At 34.1% G+C, this 14,179-nt stretch overlaps 1 protein-coding gene across 2 annotated transcripts; it reads left to right on the forward strand.

Moving 5' to 3' along the window:
- Positions 1-678: 678 nt before the first annotated feature.
- LOC126774668 (mitochondrial potassium channel ATP-binding subunit) lies at positions 679-13,210 on the forward strand. Of its 2 annotated transcripts, XR_007669833.1 has the most exons (15): positions 679-829; positions 927-1,266; positions 1,693-1,848; positions 2,152-2,297; positions 2,726-2,801; positions 3,517-3,657; positions 4,584-4,768; positions 5,658-5,835; positions 7,009-7,128; positions 7,839-7,942; positions 8,355-8,529; positions 10,452-10,630; positions 11,430-11,577; positions 11,780-12,067; positions 12,853-13,209. XR_007669833.1 is itself a non-coding variant. In XM_050496198.1 (14 exons), exons 1-14 carry the CDS (start codon positions 783-785, stop codon positions 11,876-11,878), a joined length of 2,094 nt encoding a protein of 697 aa, XP_050352155.1. In that variant the 5' UTR covers positions 679-782; the 3' UTR covers positions 11,879-13,210. The 2 variants fall into 2 exon arrangements, 1 of the variants encoding a protein (XP_050352155.1); XM_050496198.1 differs by having other exon boundaries at positions 11,780-13,210.
- The last annotated feature ends 969 nt before the right edge of the window (positions 13,211-14,179 follow it).

Genomic DNA, 14,179 nt, shown 5'->3' on the forward strand with positions numbered 1-14,179 from the left:
TATTAACTATTATTTATAAAGTATTGGCATAATTTTTATATCTAATGAATAAGGTTTGTGAGATCCTATTTTCTTTTTTTTGTTTTTTTTTTTAACGCTGAAAAAAACGCCTTACGCGTTTCCCCCACGGGAACAGTGGGGGGTATGTGGGGTTCGCCGGTGTCCAAAGCGCCGAGTGCGCCCCGAACATCGGGATACCCACTAAAATACCAACGGTACCCTTTCCGTCTTAACGAGGAGCGCCACGGGATCGCTTTCGCATGCTACCGTAGGTCTGTGAGACCCAACCCAACATCCTTGTTACATTTTTCCACCCCTATGACCCCGTGTTAAGACCTCATCTGAGAATATCTTCAAAAGATTTTTAGATACGTAACCGTACTAATGATACCTACCAGTACACTCACAATGGTTTCTAAAAATTCAAAGTTGATGCTATTGTTGGTTATAAGTGTATTTATTTATATAGTTTATTTAACTAAATGAAATAATCGCTAAAAATTTATAATATTTAAATAAGAAAGAAAAAAGCCTTTTGAATCCAAATTTTTGATTATTGCAAAGGTATTAAAAAGAATTAAAGCATCGCTTCACGTTTGTGTTTAATAAAGTATTCGAGTCGACTTTGACATTGCTTGACTTTGACAATTAACACTGTAGTTCAAAATGTCAAAATGACACTAACGTAATCATATTAATTTTGTATCATAAAACTTTTCTTATCAAATAACTATGAATAAATGATTATGTTCTAACTATTTCAAACGAAAGAAGTCATCAATATGTGGCAGTTACTACACATGAATTCCTGTCAAGCTATACGACAAAGGTATTTTATTATAATTTTGTCCTAAGCAATTACCCAAATAGTTATTCGATTTATCCTTTTTTAACAGGAAATAAAATCAAAATTATATTATTTACAGGTTACTTCCGGTTAAGAATTATAGTTACTTTACGAATTTTGTGAAAAACAAACCATCGGACGCTGTAAAACGATATATTTCAAATGTAAAAAATTCAGCCGAAAAAGATGTCAAAGGAGGTGTTTTATTACTCTGTAGCCCGTGGAAGCTGGGCACTGGCGTCAGTTTAGGGTTAGCTGCACGATTGTTTTATAGTAGTGGTATTGTACATTGTAAAGCGAACCTCACTCGGGTTATACAACGAAGGCCAAATATAAATGATGATAGTGCTAAGTTTGACTGGAAGAGGTTTTGGGCGTATCTTCTGCCACATAAATGGCTATTGGCAGCAGCTGTTGCTGTAAGTACAACATAGTTTAGATATTAATAAAACTAAAAGTAAATATCTATAACCTATTCCAACCACAAGGGTAATGAAAAATGAACAATTGTGGACATTGAATTGACTTGATATCAATAGTCTTAAATAATCTGCAGTATTCATTATGGATTAGTGTTATAATTCTGTTTTGAATATTGGTGAAATTGTCGTCAGAACTTTGGGAGTAAAATTAAAATGTATAAAAGTAATTAAGGGTAATAGTGTTGAATTATAAATGAAGATATATTGATCAAGAACTGTTTGTGGTACATAAAATAGCAGAGCTATTATCAAATATATTGGAATGTGTCATTCTATTCCTTAATTTCTTCCTGCAATTGGAATAAATATTTTTTATTATATAAACTCAACAGCCTGAAGAAAATAAATAAACATCTCTTTCAGTCGGCTCTTGCTGTAGCGTTCCTAAACGTCTACATTCCAGCAATGTTGGGTGTTATCGTGAATATACTGGCTGGCATGAGAACGAATCCCACTGCAGATTTTATTGAAGAAATTAAGATGCCTGCTTTGAAAATGGTTTCATTGTACATTGGACAGGTAAAATCATTCAACTAGCCAACTAACAACCCAATTTTGCATGAAACATTATTACAAAACAAATAATGATACAAGATAAATGAATGCATAATTGTTTAATTTCAATTAATAAAAACAATTAGCATACTAGTCATTATATATGCAAGTTAAAATGGATATATACTGCATAATAATTTTCTGATTGTTGTTGTTTATTATCAAATATTTTATACAAAATTGTAACTTAACTCCTTGTTATAGTTTTGGTTGCACACTATATATTTTTTTGTAAAATAATTTTTAACCTATAATTTAATATTTCAGGCAATATTTACATTTTTCTACATTCACCTGTTAGCTCAAGTCGGTGAAAGAGTTGCGGCTCAAATGAAGCAAGATCTGTTTATTTCGATTCTGCAACAAGATTTGTCATTCTTTGACCAAGAGAGAACTGGCGAACTAGTCAATAGGTACCTTTTCATTTATATTTTTATACTAGAAAGTTCTTAATCTCAATAAATTCTAACTAAAATATTTAGTCATTCAGTATTTCGTTTAAAATACTAAATAAATAATTAAAGCGTGTTGCATTACAAACAATACTGACATGACTTGAAGCATTTAGAATGTAAAATGTTAAATAAATAAGTATTTTTTTATAATACTGCTAGCTTCGATAGCTGTTTTAGAGGTGGTAAAAATAACGAGATTTATGGAATTGGAACTATTGTATTATTAATTACAATATGCACACCCACACACACATACAATATGGCACACGCCTCAAGACAACAAGTGACCGGTAAAAGATAAGAAGCTTCCCTGCACCCCGCATTAACGGTGAAGTGAAGCTGCAACAATATTTTATTATAATAAATATGTTTAATTTAATTTTCAGAATAACTGTAGATGTACAGGACTTCAAAAGCTCCTTCAAACAAACAATCGCAGGTGGTTTGAGAGCCATCACCCAAGTAAGTTTATACATAATAATAATATTATTGCTCAACAAATAATTTAAAAAATATTTCTTTTCTTTGAAAATTTTAAATTCTTAACAGTAATGAAATCTATTTTATTTACACAGTATAACATCACTTATTTATTCACTTTTTTATATACCAATGGTTATATACCAATATACTCGAATGAGTATTGTGAAGCAATTGCCTTTGGACTATATAGTTATACATTATGGACATTATTCGTGACATACAGTTCTCTGTTGTGTTTTTTACATAACTCAACAAATTTGCTTGAATTTGAAACTGCATCCTTTTGTAATATATTTTTTCTTTTTCTTTCCTTTTCGTCTATCCTTATAAATAAATATATATTTTAAAATATTTTAGTAAGTCATAAATAGATTGCTAGTTGGTTAGCGTCATCTTAGTATAGACTGGTGCTGTCATGAATCTCTTCTTACAGAATCAATACACTGCCCAGGCGCACCCATAGTGCTTTAATGTTATGTCCAATATGCTTATAATTACACTGGCTCACTGACCAGATCAGAACGTAGCAATATAAAGATGATTGCGATAGTTTATATTATTGTGTTCTTACTTGGCTGTAAAATGGCTATTTTAAAGTTTCTACCCAGAGCCTACACAACACTTACCTACTGCTTAAAATGAGCCATTTGAGTTTAATTATTATTGTAATCTGTGTACATCTTTCTGTCTTTAGGTGATAGGTTCTGCGGTGAGTTTGTTAGTGATCTCACCACATTTGACGGGACTGACCTTGTTGTGCGTACCATCAGTGGTGGTGGGAGGAACATTTATTGGTTCCTTACTTAGGAAACTTTCCAGAGAAGCCCAAGCACAGGTGATTGCATTATATTCATACATTAAACATTGATAGTTATTTTATTATAAAATACTATATAACATATAATAATACAACTAATAATAACAAATATTATATATTCTATAAAGATTTAAACTTCAACAGACAATTAAATTTATAATTTGTGTTTATAATTCATCTCATGCTCATGCTTGACGGTGAAGGGAAAGATTGTGAGGAAATTCACTGTATGTGTTGAATTTCACTGAAATTCTGCCACATGTGTATTCCACTGACTCGCATTAGCCAGCGTGGTGGAATAAGCTCCAAATCTTCTCCTCAACAAAGGAGAGGAGGCCTTAGCCCAGCAGTGGAACATTCACAGGATGTTACTGTACTGTACAGACTATTAATGCTTAATTTCAGTTTTGGAAATACATAAACAACGATTTTTTGTCTATTGATATACAGCTTAACATTTTAAACTTATATTTTTTATTTTGCTAAATAAAAAAGATTTCTTTTCGCTTCAGAATACATTTTTAAATTATAGAAAATTTAGTATACCTTATTTGATTGTCACACCAAGGTTGAATGTTCAGGTGATCTTATAGCTTGTAAAAATATAAGCCATTTATTTAGTACTTTAAAACCCGATGGCCCAGTGGCTAGAACATATGTACCTTAATGGAAGATTATAAGTTCCAACCCGGGCAAACACCATTGAGTTTTCATGTTCTTATTGTGTTTTTCAATTTATCTTTTGGTGTAGGAAAACATTTTGAGGAAAACTTGCTGTATGAAATTCTTTCTTATGTGTATGTGTATCCGCAATTCCGTATGGTAGCGGCATGATGATATAAGCTCCAAACCTACTCAATAGGAGGAGGAATCCTTAGCCCAGCAGTGGGACATTGATTGTAACGTTTGTCAGATTATAATGATCATGTTGATTTAAAATCTAGATGGAAAAAGCAACCCTAGTAGCAGAAGAAGCAATAGCCAACATGAGAACGGTTCGTGCTTTTGCTGGAGAGGAAAACGAAGCCAAATACTTTGCTCAGGAATGCAATACTGCAGCCGATCTAAGTATGGAGCTTGGACTTGGTGTGGGTTTGTTCCAAGCTGGGACCAACTTGTTTTTAAATGGGTATGTATGTATTAGTAATCGACTAAAAATCCATAAAGTCTTAATTAATTTTGAATAATTTCTGCCTCATTGGTCTGGGTTCAAACGCTGGTTCGGTTCAATAAAAGTTTCCGGTCAATAAAATCTTAGCAGCTGTAGAAGGTTCAAGGTCAACACCTTCGTTGCTCACAAAGCATGTAAAGCCGTTAATCCTGGGCATAAATTCTCTTCAGTCGTCTCGGATAGGACGGTGGCCAGTCGGATTAAGCGAGGGTATAAAGAGTCACCGGCGTTCAAAGTATGTTAAACTTTAGGTTTAGTTTAGTTGGTATATATGAAGCTGTTAAGTTGTTTTGTATGAATAAAAGTTCTTACAAAAATATTATAATGATTAAAATGATCTTTTTAATCAGTGTTCATTGGGTATATTTTTATCTATAGGCCTATAGACTGCCTCGTTGGTCTAGTGGCTTGATGTAAGACCGCAGACCCGGAGGTCCTGGGTTCAAATCCCAGGTCGGACCAGTAAAAAGTTATTGGGTTTTTCTGTCAGAGTGGACAAATTCTCAGTCGCAGCCCGGGGTCTAGAAGTTGGAATACACACCCGTGCCTCGGAAAGCACGTAAAGCTGTCGGTCCTGTGCCTGAACTTTTTCCGGTCAAAGGCAATGTGTCCGATTGGAAGGCAATCCGACACATTGCCTTCCAATCGGATTATGAGAGTTAGGAAATAGAGAGTGTTTGCGCACATACTTGTGCACTATAATATCTCCTGCGTAGTTGACTAATCTCTCGTGAGATTGGCCGCCGTGATCGAAATCGGTCTGGAGGACATTATAGATAAAATATAACGTAATAATAAAAATATGAAATGTCGGGTCAGTATTCTATAAATATATTCGACTTTTCAGTATGGTTCTGGCGACCATGTTCCTCGGTGGTCACCTGATGTCAACTGGTCAGATGACAGCCGGTGACGTCATGGCGTTCCTGGTAAACGCTCAAACAGTCCAGCGATCAGTTGCACAATTGTCGCTGTTGTTCGGGTCGGTTGTTAAAGGTCTCAGCGCTGGAGGAAGGGTTTTCGAGGTTTGAATCTGAATTTTTGTTAATAAATTCCTTAAACATTATATAAAACTAGGCTATACTGTCTAGCAGATAGATAATAAAAATATTTACCAATTTTATTTATTGTGGGAAGGTACTGACAAACGGTATGTAATGATAAATGGTCACCATCGCCTATATACGCGGAAGCCACTCCATCATTCATCATCATTGCGTCACCAACTAAGGTTGCAAGATGGGTTCGATTCTAGTATCTGTAATTAAACTAGCTTGCCCTTCCCGCGCTATCTTGTCCCATTAAATTGGATTACATGAATACAAATAATTATTTTTTGACGGTAAAATATGTATTGAGTGGTAGATGCAAACAATGTCCCCCCGCTTAATGTTCCTGGCTAAAAAACAAAAAAGTTTATTTTAATAGAGGTTGCTTGGAAGAGATCACTGTAAGTGATAAGCCCGCCTTTGCATACTATACGTACTACTTGTTCTTTTATGTTTGTAAATTAAAAATAATAATAACATCCTGGGACATTATTCACACACGGCCATTTAATCCCAACTTAAGCAGAGCTCGTACTATGGAAACCAGACAACTCATATACTACATATACTACTTTTCTTTTGTAAATACATACTTATATAGACAATTACACTCAGACTCAGGACAAATAGACATGTTCGTGCACACAAATGTCTGTCCTGGGTGGGAATCGAACCCACAACCTTTGACGTGAAAGGCAAGTGTCTACCAACCACACCAACCGGCCCATCTAATTGTGTGCAATAAAGGATTAATAAATAAATAAATCTCTTGCGAAAAGCCCTATTACATTATAGTAAGGTTGATTTTGACATAACCACTTCACTGATAAGTAGATTTCTCAAAAACTGGCATGCCAGTATTTTCTAGTTCCCCGCACGATAAAAAACTAAAAAGCAGCCTGTGAATCTCCAAATGGGTTACCTCTTCTCCCTTTGAGGAGAACGTTTGGGGTTCTACCACGTTGCTCCAATGCGGGTTGGTGGCCGAATTCAATGAAATTAGACACATGCAGGTTTCCTCACGTTATTTTTCTTCATCTGCCGCTGCCGCCAAGCACGAGATCAATTATAAACACATGAAAAGGACGATACAAGCGCATGAACCATCAAAATTCGAATTAAATATAATGTAACTTTACGTTTTTCCAGTACATAAACAAAGAGCCCTTAATGGATACATCAGGCACGAAGACGATTAAGTACCACGAATTCCACGGTGATATTGAATTTAAAGATGTTACATTTTCTTATCCAACGCGACCTGAAGCGGTGAGTCGTTTTTTATCATCGTTTCTACTCTACTCTTGGACATTACTCCCAAGAATAACTATCGCTCCAGGCTTTCTCGTTATTCAAAAATGCCATATACAGTGATTTGCCATAACAGAGATTTCAAGTCCGATATGTTGGACGTGAAATGTGTTTTATGTCAAGTAAAGTCCCTTTTAAAGATGGTTTGAGGCATTATTATTTTATATATTATTGATTAAGTTAAATTGATCTTAAAAAGCCAACAGAAAATTCCATGAAAGCATAATATGTTTATCTTTATATACATAATATAGGTTACCAGTTAAAAAAAACTGCACTGATACTTCTAATATTGCTTGAGGTTACCCGGTAGTACTGCTGGTCAGCCAGTGTAATTGTTCTCTCACACATTTTGAATAAGCCAAGACTTATTAAGTAGTTACAAAAAAACATTGTTATCGCGCGACGTAAAAGACAACTAGCGCCATCTATTAATGATAAGAAAAAATAAAAATAATATTTGGCATGATGTCATTTGATCTTGAACAATGACGTTAAATTGTTTGCAATTACAATTAATGTATGGAGATTGACCCAGTGAAGGAGATTTTTTTAGTATAAGAGTCCCATGCCGGTTTAAGCTAATTATTAACTTTTTCCGTACGTAGACAGTTGGGAGTATCCAGGTTTATATAAGTTTAGATATAAAATATGCTTATATGTTTAAGGTTGTCCTGAATAACTTCAATTTGAAAATACCGGCTGGTAAAACTGTAGCTATCGTTGGTACATCTGGTAATGGAAAATCAACTATCGCTGCTTTAGTAGAAAGGTAATGGTTTTCGTTTATTACTATTTAGATTCTTACTAATTTATTAAATACAAGCTTCACACGCGGTTAGCTTGTCTCATACCTGTGGTGTGGTTTTTTTTTTGGATTTTGATTTGGACATTTTTATCAATCAAGCTTTGGTGCCGTATAATTAAATAGAATGTTACTTTGAGACATAAAGCTGTCTGTAATATTTTCATATCTTTCATGTTCTTAATACAAGAATAAGAATTTCAATTGTGATTCTATGAGAAATAGCAAGTACGGATAAAAAAAATATAATGTGTATTTCTATGTTGTTTTAAATATCTTAAAAATAGCTTTAACACTAACTGTGAAGGTTTAGCTTAAGTTATGACGGGTAGCTGACCTTTCAAATGTATGTAATATTTAATTTTATTTCACTCTACAGATTCTATGATGTAAACTCCGGTTCAGTGATGATAGACAATATCGATATCCGAGAGTTTGATTGTCGCTGGCTTCGGGGCAGAGCCCTAGGGCTTATCAGTCAAGAGCCAGTCCTATTTGCGACCACTGTTAAGGAGAATATCAGATATGGACGCCCAGAAGCTAGTGACGCTGAGGTGAGTCGATCTATTATGAAAACAATGGTAAAACAAATATGAACTGAAACCAAACCAATAACCCATAGAGATTAGTTTAATGTTCAAGGAGAGCCAAGGTTGAATTGAAGATCGCTCGTATCAACCCGACCAAGTAATGTTGAATTTTTAAGTGTCCGTGTGCAATTAATATTATTCTAAGCTGTAAAGGAAAACATAGTGACATATTGGCATATGTCTGATGAAGTTTAGCCATGTGTGTATCAGCAGTTATGTGATGGATCAAGTACCAAATTATTCCCGTAAGAGAGCCGTTCCTCAATAGTAACATTATTTTGATAGAATCGTCATAATAACAGTGATTAGGATATATTGTTTTATTGACACTCATATTAATTATTAATTTAGTCATGTAATTTATACTTCTTGTTTTCATTTGCTAGTATTGTAATTACTTATGTACTTGTGGAAACTTTATTGGTCGATGTTTCATCTTTATATTTTTTATATAAATATGTTATATCGTACTGTTTGTTTTCGTAATACAATAAAATAATTATTAACCATTCATTATATAATAATAATAATATCCTGGGACATGCTTCATACACATAGTTTAGGGTCAAATGGCCTGATCCCAAACTAAGCAGAGCTTGTGCTATGGAAACCAGACAACTGATATACTACATATACTACTTTTCTTTTGTAAACACATACTTATATAGATAATTACACCCAGACTCAGGACTAACTGACATGTTCATGCACACAAATATCTGTCCTGGGTAGGAATCGAACCCAAAACCTTCGGCGTGAAGGGCAAGTATCTACCAGCCACGCCAACCGGCTCGCCGAATACATTACATTGGGAATGCGCCACTAACCTTGAGAACTAAGAATTTATATCCCTCATGGCTGTAATTACACTGGTTCACTCATCCTTAAAACCGAAACACACAGTGCTATTCAGGTTTCGAATAAGTAATGATTTGGTGGTACTGGTCCAAATGAGCACAAAGCCCTACCACCAATTAGTTCCCTCCCTTAACTGATGTTTGGCAATTATTCATCACTAATAGAATTGTTTTAATTCAAATGTTATTACACCAGTGTAATTACAGGCACATGTAATTATGTTTCCTTGGCAGCGTGTTCTTAATGTAATGTGATGCAAATGTGCCAAATGTTGCTTATGTAAGCGGTGTTGAATACTTGCCAGGTGGTCCAGATAGACCGACGCTCATTATAAAATACCGGTACTTTCTGGTTTACGGAAGATAATTCCAGTTGTAGTTATACAATTTATTTTTTAAATTTACTTTAAACCAAAGCAAACTTTATATCAACGGTGGAAGGAATAAAAATATACAAATCATAGATATATATATTCTATACGATTTTCTAATAGATCTTTTTAATATGCACCAGAAATATTATTTTTATTATTATATTAATATACAACACTATTCCACTTAACAATTTATATCCATTTTATATTTACTTCGAAAATTCTAATTCAAAACGGTATCTTTTTCACGAACACCATAGATTACTTAGATCGTGTCATATTACATGATTATGATTACATGGACATAGTTGTTTATTTATCTTTACTACGCCATTGAAACCGTTAATCTATATATTATATAAAAAAGATGAAACCCGTACTGCGAAATCTACTGGTGGTAGAGCTTTGTGCAAGTTCGTTTGGGTAGGTACCACCCACTTGGTATTGTTGTGTTCCTGTTTGAAGGATGAGTGAGCCAGTGTAATTACAAGGTTGGTGGCGCATTGGTGATGTAAGCGATAGTTAACATTTCTTTCAATGCCAATGTCTATGGGCGTTGGTGACCACTTACCATCAGGTGGCCCATATGCTCGTTCGCCTTCCTATTCTATAAAAAAATAATAATTAAAAAACCTTCTAATTATCGTTTTTACAGGTTTACCAAGCAGCAAAAACGGCGAATGCTGATGATTTTATCCGTGGCTTCCCCGACGGGTACAACACTATGGTAGGGGAACGAGGAATGTCTCTGAGTGGAGGACAGAAACAGAGAATCGCCATAGCGAGGGCAGTTCTAAAGAATCCACCCGTTATGATTTTGGATGAAGCAACTAGGTAAGGATATCATGTATTTATTAAATAACATTTTTATTTATTTATTTGATTTGGTATATATAGTTGCATGATTATGAGTAGGACATTCCTCATTAACGATTTTAGTCACAGTGGCTCACGGTGGATAACGGTTTGAAACCAGGATCTTGGGGTCTGCGGCTTTATAAGAACGAAGCAGTGCTAACATTTCAGAAATTCGTAAGGAACATATTTATCTACTGCGCTGACGTGAATAAATTCGAGTCATAAAATTACTGATAATGACCTGAAAACGTTAACAGTTTTGTACGGCTATAGATCTTCAGGTCCCAGTTCGAGTCCTGGGTCGGTCCTACAAAAATCAATGTCAATGTTTTGTTTTGTTAATATTCCGTTGGGTAGTACCGGCTCTCTATGATCTCTCTCCCATTTTCTCTATATCTGGTCATGTCGCATTGCTATCCCCTCAAACTGTTTGTTTGCACACTGAGACACCGTTACCATCGTTGAGAACGGTCATCGTGGCCGAAATTATTTCAGAACTATCATGGTTAATGCAAAACAGCAATACTTGGTGTTGTTGTGTTCCGGTTTGAAGGGTGAGTGAGCCAGTGTAATTACAGGCACAAGGGACAAAACATCTCAGTTCCCAAGGTTGGTGGCGCATTGGTGATGTAAGCGATGGTTAATATTTTTTACAATGCCAATGTCTATGGGCGTTGGTGACCACTTACCATCAGGTGGCCCATATGCTCGTCCGTTTTCCTGTTCTATAAAAAAAAGTTTTCATTTAATAAAGTAAATATAATAACATTTTCAGTGCCTTAGATTCTGCGAGTGAGAAAGTTGTTCAAACAGCATTAGAAACAGCATCGAAAGGTCGTACAGTGCTCGTTATAGCGCATAGATTATCCACGATCATGAACGCTGACCTTATCGTTGTATTGAGTAAGGGGAAAATTATTGAGGTAAGTCAAAACATAAAGATCGGTTTCAACCGGTTTTATCTGCCTAACGCAAGTTATACTAAGATATATTTATTTAGTTTACGCCTATAGGGTTTATCAACATTCACAGTTACCTTTTGTGTTTTCTTTTGATCTGGACTTCATCCACTGATCCACTTTTTTTATAATATTTTGAACTGTAATGTAATTTAATTTTCCTCAGATGGGTACACATGACCAGTTGAAGAAATTAAAAGGTCACTATTGGAACCTCATCAAGCAACAGGATCAAAATTCTGACAATCCGTCCAAAACATTATGAACGGAAACAGAAATGTATTAATACCAATTTAGTCAATTTACGAAGCTGCACGCTGTTATACAGATTAGTTCTGCCTTTATTTAAATACCATAGACAATATTAACGTTTTAAACTATATTTATTTTCCTGAATATTGAGGGTCTTGCTAAAATTTTTGAGTAATTGATCAATCTCTCAAAAGTTCTTTAGGTAAGAAATACTTGTATATTGGTATAGAAAATATTTTTAATCAAATAGTTCAAGATGGCTATGCATTTTGGGAATAATCTGGACGATTTATATTAGCATTTTTTTTAATTTATTTATTTATATGGTAGAGAAAGATTTTAAATAAATCATGTTAAAACAAATATGGTGATAGGGGAGCGAAAAGCCTTATATTTATAGTTTTTGTGTTATAACTTCTGATTTTAATTTCAGTGTAAAATATATATCTCTTGACGTGATATAAAATGACAAAAATAAATCTCGTTGAAACTAGTAAAGTAAAAAGTTTTTTCGTTTCATTAAAACGTTCCATAATTTACGTTGCAATCTAATTCGATCCGAAAATTTACCGTGCATAAAAGGTTTTACTTCAATAATTTGGATAGTTTTTATTCTCATTTATGTTGACTTACTAATTCAATGATAGCAGGAGTAAAGATAAAAAAAAAACTTAGATTACACTACAATCAGATCTAGATTATGAATATGTATTTATTTATAATACATTATTTGCCTTAAATACTTATATTAACTTTATTACTAAATTTACTTCCAAAGTACCGATAGCATCATCGCTGACTGCCATTTTTGCACGCATCCATAATGTATACCATAGATTATTCAAGATTTCGAGTGTCATGAAATTTCAAGATCAAATTTGTTTATTTATCGTGACTCTGAAATAGACTATATTTATAAAAGCTAATTGATATCATAAACATGTTTCAATCAATCAACAGCCAATCATTTTCCACTGCTGAATATAGGCCTCTCCCATGGTGCGCCAAAGCTCCCTGTCCTCCGCCTTCCGCATCCAGTTGGTGCCCGCCACCTTTTTAAGGTCATCGACCACCTGGCTGGAGGGCGCCCTACGCTGCGCTTGCCGATTCGTGGTCTCCACTCTAGGACTCGTCTGCTCCAAAAACATAAAAACATGTTTAATAAATACAAATTATGTGTACATAGCAAATATCATAAGTTAAGTAAAATGTATGTGAATTTTAAAGAACACCAATTTTTTTTTAACTTATATACATTTTAAGATGATAAAGTATATGTATTATTTTTACACTGATGCTTTGATGATGTTGTTGACATGTGATTTGTTATAGTTTATTTATAATGTTGCGGTAAGTGAAATAAATTTGTTTTTTTAATTATTTTTTTAATTTACCCCCTTATCAGTACATCCCTCTAATTTTTTTAAATTTCAGATGTATTTAATAATAATACTTTATTGTTATTACATACATATCATAAAAAATAGCCCTGACTCCTGTAATGGTGGTACCCGTGCGTCAGGATTCAGTTCCTTCCAATTAATTATTATCAAATCAAAGTGTCTTATTACTAATTATTATTGTAAGTTAATTCTAACCGTGTGTATATGTGTGAGCACATGTGCCAATTGATTTGCTTGTAACTACAGGCACACATCACTAATTAGTTTCCAAGGTTGGTGGCGCTTTAACGTATTGGGTATACAATATTGTTTTTTTTTGTCTTTCATTCTTTTTTATGGTATATTACGTAAATGTATAATATCTACTGGTGGTAGAGTTTTGTGCAAAGCTCGTCTGGATTGGTACCACCCACTCATCAGATATTCTACCGCAAAACAGCAGTACATGGTATTGTTTTGTTCCGGTTTGAAGGGTGAGTGAGCCAGTGTAATAACAGACACAAGGGACATAACATCTTAGTTCCCAAGGTTGGTGGCGCATTGCTTATGTAAGCAATGGTTAACATTTCTTACAATGCCAATGTCTATGGGCGTTGGTGACCACTTACCATCAGGTGGCCCATATGCTCGTCCGCCTTCCTATTCTTTAAAAAAAATAAATAAATACAAATACCTAATTTATAAATGAAAACACATTTTTCCGAAGAAGTATTTATTGCATACATGATCACCAAAATTGTTTGTACAGTAGTAATTTTAAATAACACTGTCAAGTTATTTACAGTATCTATTAACTAACCTACTTTTAACTTATTTAATATATTTACAATAACAAATTTAAGAATTACTTAGAATCCAAATAGGTATACTGTTAGGATTTTATCTCTATTTATCTTTGATATCTTATCATA

This window comes from Nymphalis io, chromosome 17 (genome assembly GCF_905147045.1).
Source record: "Nymphalis io chromosome 17, ilAglIoxx1.1, whole genome shotgun sequence".
Classification (NCBI taxonomy): domain Eukaryota; kingdom Metazoa; phylum Arthropoda; class Insecta; order Lepidoptera; family Nymphalidae; genus Nymphalis; species Nymphalis io.